Genomic DNA, 8,055 nt, shown 5'->3' with positions numbered 1-8,055 from the left:
TCTCAGTTATCAGAAATTTTTAAAGAATGATGATGGGCCGGGTGCGGTGGCTCACGCCTTTGTAATCCTAGCACTTTGGGAGGCCGAGGTGGGTGGATCATCTGAGGTTGGGAGTTTGAGACCAGTCTGGCCAACATGGAGAAACCTCATCTCTAATAAAAATACAAAATTAGCTGGGCGTGGTGGTGCATGCCTGTAATCCCAGCTACTCGGGAGGCTGAGGCAGGAGAATCACTTGAACTCAGGAGGCGGAGGTTGCAGTGAGCTGAGATCACGCCATTGCACTCCAGCCTGGGTGACAAGAGCGAAACTCCGTCTCAAAAAAAAAAAAAAAAAAAAAGCCGGGCGCAGTGTCTCACACCTGTAATCCCAGCACTTTTGGGAGGCTGAGGTGGGAGGATCACAAGGTCAGGAGTTCGAGACCAGCCCGGCTAATATGGTGAAAGCCCATCTCTACTAAAAATACAAAACTTAGCCAGTGTGGTGGCAGGCACCTGTAATCCCAGCTACTTGAGAGGCTGAGGCAGGAGAATCCTTGAACTCAGGAGGTGGAGGTTGCAGTGAGCCGAGATCGTGCCACTGCACTCCAGCCTGGGCGACAGAGCAAGACTCTGTCTCAAAAAAAAAAAAAAAAAAAAAAAAAAAAAAAAGAATGATGAATGAATTCAAGAAAGTAGAAGACAAGATGAAGAATTTTAGCAGGTTTTTTTTTTTTTTTTAAGACAGGGTCTTACTCTGTCACCCAGGCTGGAGTGCGGTGGTGTGGTGATGGCTCACTGCAGCCTTGACCTCCAGGGCTCAAGCAATCCTCCCACTTCAGCCTCCTGAGTAGCGGGACTATAGGGCGCATCACCACGCCTGGCTAATGTTTTAATTTTTTGTAGAGATGAGGTCCTACTATGTTGCCCAGGCTGGCCTCAAACTCCTGGACTCAAGCAATCCTACCACCTCAGCCTCCCAAAGTGCTGGGATTAGAGGCATGAACCACTACATCCAGCCCGATAATTAAAACATTTAAAAATTAAATCAACAATTTCACTTCTGGACAAAATGGATTAGCTGTATTTCTTTCTATTTTTCCCACTAAGCACAGCAAAAAAAAAAAATTATATATATATTTTTAAAAAGACTCAAAAAGGTGGAAAGAAGAAGGCAGACCAGCTAGGGACCTCAGAATGTAAAGAACATGAAGGTGAGTTCCCTGGGTTTCCTTTTTGTTTCGTATGTCCTATACTGGGTGCTGGAGAAACTGGCAACCTAGAAATGCCAAAGGGTGCAGACAAGAAAAGTCCAAAGGAAAATGGAAAGCCTTCTCTCTCCAGACAAGGGATGAGGAAACAGGTATCCTAACAAGACAGAATACTTTTGGACAATAATTTCACCACTCTGGACAAATGCCACAGAAAAAACTGAGGCCCATCTTCACTCCTTGCCATCAAAGGCTGAGTGAGGAGGCTAGGCTTCCACACTCACCTGGCCCTAATGAAGCACTCCACCCACCCCCCACTTGGACTTCTCGTCCATTGCACAGCAGCAATGAGGCTCCCTGCCATGGTGGCAGTGGGGACCACATGTGGAGCAGTAACAAGGCACCCCCTCCCTGGGGAATCAGTGAAGGCCAAGGGAGAGCCTGAACTTCCACTGCCACCTGGAAGTAGCAAGCATTTCCCTATGTCCCCCAGCAGCATAGTGTCAGAGGAAGTCTGCTTAAACAGAAGACATAAATAAGATCAGAATCTCATAACAAATACCTGAAACATCAGGATACAATTTATAAAAATTGTCATTCCAATAGCCCAGAGAACTTCGACTTGAGTGAAAAAAAGACAACAGACCCCAACATCAAGATGACACAGATGTTGGAATTATCTGATGAGGACTTTAAAGCAGCTCTAATAAAAATACTTTAGTGAGCAATTACAAACAAACTTAGAACAAATGATAAAACGAGTCTCAGCAAAGAAACAGATGATATAATGAGGAACTGAACAGAAGTTTTAGATATGAAAAATGCAGTAATTGACATGAACTCAACGAATAGGCTCAACAGCAGAATGGAGGGAACAGAGGAAAGACATACTTTCTGTCAGCAAATCTGAAGACAGAATAGTAGATAGTACCAAATCCGAATGATGGAAAATAGACTGAAAAAAAATTAGCATAACTTCAGAGCTATGTGGGACATTAACACAAGATCTAGCATTCACGTCATCAGACTCCCAGAAAAAGAAGAGAAACAGTATGAGACAGAAAAAGTACTGGAAGAAACAATGGTTGAGAATCCCCCAAATTTGGCAGAAGACATAAATGTCAGAATCAAGAAGCTGAGGATATCCCAAACAGGATAAATCCAAAGAAATCTACACCAAGGCACATCATAACTTCTGAAAACTAAAGAACAGTTCTTGAAAGCAGTGAGAGAGAAAATGTATTTTAGCTACAGTGGAAAAACAATTCCAATTTTAGCCAATTTCTTATCTGAAACTATGGAGGCCAGAAGGAATTGGCACATTTTTCAAGTGCTGAAGAAAGAAATTGTCAACTTCAGATTGTATATCTGGCAACAATATCCGATCCCCCAAAAATGAAGGGAAATCAAGACATTCTCAGATGAAGAAAAACTAATAGAATTTGTCACCAGCTGATCTACTCTTTAAAAAAAATGGCTGAGGGAAATTCTTGAAACAGAAAGGAAACGATTAGAAAAAGGAATCTTGGGACACTAGGAACGAAGAAGAGTAAAATATGCATAAATCAAGTAAGCTTTCCTCTTCTCTTGAATTCTCTAACTTATGCCTGACACTTGAAGCAAATATTGTAACACTGACGTGGTTCTCCTCAATGAATGCAGAGGAAATACTTAAAAACAACTATATTATAAATGAGTGGGGGAAAGAACTTTACAGGAATTAAGGTTTCTACACTTCAGTAGAATTAAGTCAGCACCGGTAGACTGTGATAATTTATGTATCTATAAAGTGTGGGTTTGGACAGCAGATTTTATCAGGTTGAGGGCTCAGGCCGAGAGCATGTAGAAGCAGTTAGCTCACTCTTTCTAGATGTGGCGGCTGACAAGGACAAAGAGGGCTGGGACTAGAACTGCTGTAGACAAGGATAGCAGCCAGTGGAGAAGAGCGCATACGCCAAAGAACGTGGATGATGGAGCACAGGCGGGGAGGTAGGATGAAGGAAATGGCTCTGGGAAGAAAGGGTCTCTATGTCTGAGAAAGGAAGAAATTGGCTGAAGATACAAATTAGAGACAAGGTGAGGGAAATTGAGGGAGTTGCCTGAGGATGATTCTCCTCCCAGTCAAGTAGGCACCTGCTGAGAGAAAGGATAAGCCGAGATGAGGGAGATGATGATGGTTTGGGGCGCAGAAAGCGGGAATGAAAGACAGGAGCTAAAGCCGAAGTTTTTTATCTCTCGCTACTTAAAAGCTGTAAGATAACGAATTGATCAGCAGGTGGCAGTGTCCGCGGAGGCTCGCATCCCGTCGGCCCTGGCTCTCAAGGCGGAAACACGCACCATGGTGACTTTCCGGCCTGCATCGCCTCCGCTCCCCTATCCCGGCTGACGTTGGACAACAAAGATGGCGGCAGGGAGCAGCAGTTACTGGGAAGGTGAGGGCGAGAAGGGCTCCGGGTGCGTCCTACGAGGATGAGAGGGGCTGAGTGAGGACAGATCTTGGGAGAAGCAGCAGAGGAAAGAACCAGACCCCCGGAGCGGCCGAGCTGAGCAGCGGGGCTTGTCTAAGTGGGATCCCCGGGGCCTTGGGGATACCGAACGGTCTGGGGCAGGGGTCTGGCCTGGCCGGGGCGTGTGAGCGGGACGTGGGGCAGGGGTTGGGCAGAGTGGACAGAGCGGGGATGTAGAGGAAGAGGGCTCTCAATCGCCTGGGTAGAATTGTGTTGAGGGAGTAATGGAACTCGGACGAAGGGGCTTGGGGTACGAACTCTGAGAGGAAACGAATGTTGAGGGAGAAGATCCAGAGCCCCGGAGACTGGAGGAGTCAGCGCATTGGAGCTGAGGTCACTATTGGAAAACTGAGTGGGAAAAGAGGAGGAGGAACTTGCATTCCGGTCCGTCGGAGGAAATATGAAGAGAATAGGAGACAGAATGTCTCTTATTGGGTCCCCATGACAACTACAGGTTGGGGACTTCCAGGACTGGGTGTTTGAAGGAGGAGAAAATAACTTACCCTTCTGCTCTAGAGTCTAGAATCGGTTTTATTGAAAAAGTTGAGAGAACCTGTGTGAATTGCAGTTACATTTGCTATACTTCTCCCACCAAAAAAACCTTCTCGTGATTTGACAAATGCATTTGTTTAATTCCTGAAAATATAGTCGGATAAAGTGAGCTTACATAAAACTCATTCCTGGATCATGATGATCAACAAGAGCAGAGAAAGCTCACCTTTTTCTCCCAACTGTCTCTTTGCTTTACAGCCGCATAGAAACTACTTTCCAAATTCCTTTGACCTGTTTTTATTGCTATACACTGAAGCCTCTAGAAACCACAGTATTGTCACTATCAGCCCCTTGGTCTAAGAAACTCAATTCTAAATTTATCCAGATTTGCCTATCATACTTTCAAAATGCTTTTACTTATGTTTCCTACTAGAGAAGACAATTATTCCAATCACAGAAAAGCGTGCTTATAGTTTAAAACATGTATTACAATGCCCATTTGAAATGTGTGTACCAGCTAGAAAACTTTTTTTTTTTTTTTGGAGACTCGCTATGTCGCCCAGGCTGGAGTGCAGTGGCGCTATCGATCTCGGCTCACTGCAGCCTCCGCCTCCTGCGTTCAAGCGATTCTCCTGTCTCAGCCTCCTGAGTAGCTGGGACTACAGATGCATGCCACCACGCCTGGCTAATTTTTGTATTTTTAGTAGAGACGGGGTTTCACCATGTTGGCCAGGATGTTCTTGATCTCCTGACCTCGTGATCCGCCTGCCTCTGCCTCCCAAAGTGCTGGGATTACAGGTGTGACCCACCGCGCCCGGCCGCTAGAAAACATTTTAAAATTATGTAGAAGAGGCTACTGATATCTTTATTACTAGTCATTAGCCTGTGGTTTTTTGAAGCAGCATGCTATAATATTACAGCGGCTCATTACTGACAACCTACTCTGTGCCAGCTGCTATAAGCATATGATTACCAATACATAAGCAAACCCTGAAGGTAGGGGTTTAAAAAACAAGAAGCTGAAGTTCATAGGTTAAGTAGATTGTTGATAAATCATAGAGTCAGTAAGTGGCTGTGCCGAGATTCGAACTGGCATTTGGTCTCTGGGCAAATATGCTCCACTATGTTAACTACGCTTTCTATTTCTGGTTGAAAAGCATATTGAAATAATGTTTTGTATTCTTTTTGAAAGAGAGATTCTTATACCATTACCTCTGGTACTTCTGCCCTTTTATTTTAACCTTCACTTCACCATGAATGAGAATACTCGTATCTGTGTGTGGGTGTCCAGACTGTGGCTTCTGTCACGCAACCCTTAGATGCCAGACTGCTAAACCAATTTCTCTACTTGCCTGTTTGCTTCTGCTATTAAAACTTATGTACTTATTTCTATCATACTCATATTCGACCTTGTTAGTAGCACATTGTTTATTGTTAGTTTTAGCCCTCCAAATTACTTTCAGTAAGTTTTTTTTTTTTTTTTAGATGGAGTCTCGCACTGTCGCCCAGGCTGGAGTGCAGTGGCTCAATCTCCACTCACTGCAAACTCTGCCTTCCAGTGCCTTCCAGGTTCACGCCATTCTCCTGCCTCAGCCTCTTGAGTAGCTGGGATTACAGGCGCCCACCACCACGCCTGGCTAATTTTTTGTATTTTTAGTAGAGACAGGGTTTCACCGTGTTAGCTAGGATGGTCTTGATCTCCTGACCTCATGATCCGCCTGCCTCGGCCTCCCAAAGTGCTGGGATTACAGGCGTGAGCCACTGCGCCTGGCCTCAGTAAGTTTTTTAAAGGCGGTTTTTGGCCAGGTGCGATGTCTCATGCCTGTAATTCTAGCACTTTGGGAGGCCCAGGCAGGAGGGTCACTGGAGCTTAGGAGTTCGAGAGCAGCCTGGGCAACATTGTGAGAAAAAACAGAAAAGAAAAAAAGAAAGAAAAAGGCAATTTTTGTGGTAACTTTTTTTCTTTATGTTCAATTGAGAAGTCATTTTGGTCCGGGCGTGGTGGCTCACACCTGTAATCCTAGCACTTTGGGAGGCCAAGGTGTGGGTGGATCACTTGAGGTCAGGAGTTAAAGACCACCCTGGCCAACATGGTGAAACCCCGTCTTTACTAAAAATACAAAAATTAGCCTGGCGTGGTGGTGTGTGCCTGTAGTCCCAGCTACTTGGGAGGTAGTTGAGGCATGAGAGTTGCTTGAACCCAGGAGGTGGAGTATGCAGTGAGCCAAGGTCATGCCACTGCACTCCAGCCTGGGTGACAGAACGAGACTCCATCTCAAAAAAAAAAAAAAAAAAAGATAAGTCATTTTGCTATTATGAAAAGAAGTTCATAAGCCTAATAAAGCTTTGGAACATAAAAAGCAAAATCCCTTTCAAAAGAATAATGGCTTCTTTCTTATAACATTAACTGGTAAGTTGATAATGCTGGTCATAAACCATATTTTTAGTTCCTTTGTGATTTGTATTATCTTCTTGTTTTTCTCTGAATTGCAGAATTTTAGTTATTGCTATACAAATAGTTTCAGGAAGGATAGAACAACATTTGTTTTCTAGCCATCTTTGGAGTAAAGCTGCGAAGTTGCATCTACCATTACTATTTCCCTTCTTGCCCCCTCTGAAGTTTATAAGTGACTAATCTGCTTTGCTGGGCAAGTCCTTGGTTTCCTTCTTTGAAGACTTTTATTTTCCTTTTTTTTTTTTTTTTTTTGAGACATAGTTTTGTTCTTGTTACCCAGGCTGGAGTACGATGGCGCAATCTTGGCTCACCGCAACCTCTCCCTCCTGCGTTCAAGCGATTCTCCTGCCTCAGCCTTCCGAGTAGCTGGGATTACAGGCGTGCGCCACCACACCTGGCTAATTTTCTATTTTTAGTAGAGATAGGGTTTCTCCATGTTGATCAGGCTGGTCTCAAACTCCCGACCTCAGGTGATCCGCCCACCTTGGCCTCCCAAAGTGGTGGGATTACAGGCGTGCGCCACCGTGCCCAGCCAACACTTTTCTTTATGGGGGTAACAAGATCAGTATATGATCATTTTCATAGTTTGTTTTCTTTAGAATGGTGCTGTGATTTTTGTGTCTACTTTTTATGTCTAATTATTTGTTGTTATAATTTTGTTAAAGATCTCAGGAAACAGGCTCGACAGCTGGAAAATGAACTTGACCTGAAACTAGTTTCCTTCAGCAAACTATGTACAAGTTACAGTCATAGCAGTACCCGAGATGGAAGACGCGACAGGTATAGGTACTACCAGATTCTGTCTCCTATGCCTTAACTGTGTTTTTAAAGCATTAAAAAATAAACTAAAATATATAACTTCTGTAAGTTGGTCTATTGGTGAATTTTTGGTGTTTTGTTTTGCCATTCATTGTTTTATTTTTTAGTGACTTATTAAAATTCTTCTGAATTCTCGAGACTAGCATTTATTTGGAATCCTTAGACAAAGATTGTTACAGTGTCAGAAGAAACCTGCTAGAACTTCAGAATAAGTTTGTATCAAAAATATAAGTGTCTAATTCAGCCAGTGTAGGGAAAAGGTGGCTGATTTGCCCGTGTGGCATGTATTTCTTGTGTTTTTCAATTGCTAAATGGACCTGTGGATCTACCCAGGTGCCAGGTATACATACTGCTTTTCTGGTGTTTATTGTATTAGAGGGTATCTAATGCACTGTGTATCCTTGTTATTAATTATCAAAGCTATCTTTAATTTTGGTACTTTTTTGAGAAACTAGTGTATTACCATATTAAATGTATGGAAAATATATTCTTATCTTTGAAGCTTATGCTCTCTGTAAGTCATCCACTTGTTTCAAGAAAATATTGGGAGTAGCCAGGCACAGTGGATCACGCGTGTAATCCCGGGACTTTAG

At 43.5% G+C, this 8,055-nt stretch overlaps 1 protein-coding gene across 7 annotated transcripts in view; it reads left to right on the top strand.

The window, feature by feature from the left end:
* The first annotated feature begins 3,155 nt into the window (after positions 1–3,155).
* GOSR1 (golgi SNAP receptor complex member 1) overlaps positions 3,156–8,055 on the top strand; it is a 44,836-nt gene continuing 39,936 nt past the window's right edge. For 2 of the 7 annotated variants that reach the window (XM_063799677.1, XM_009432465.4), the window contains exons 1-2: positions 3,512–3,621; positions 7,309–7,423. In XM_063799677.1, coding sequence (XP_063655747.1) covers positions 3,591–3,621; positions 7,309–7,423 — 146 coding nt within the window. In that variant the 5' untranslated portion in view covers positions 3,512–3,590. Of the gene's footprint in view, positions 4,151–7,308; positions 7,430–8,055 lie in introns of all 7 variants that reach the window. The other 5 variants (XM_511386.8, XM_063799676.1, XM_016932082.4 and 2 more) reach the window with 5 other exon arrangements.

This window comes from Pan troglodytes, chromosome 19 (assembly GCF_028858775.2).
Source record: "Pan troglodytes isolate AG18354 chromosome 19, NHGRI_mPanTro3-v2.0_pri, whole genome shotgun sequence".
Taxonomy (NCBI): Eukaryota; Metazoa; Chordata; class Mammalia; order Primates; family Hominidae; genus Pan; species Pan troglodytes.
Note: the sequence above shows the minus strand (reverse complement) of the source record. Positions and strands in the feature narration are given on the sequence as shown.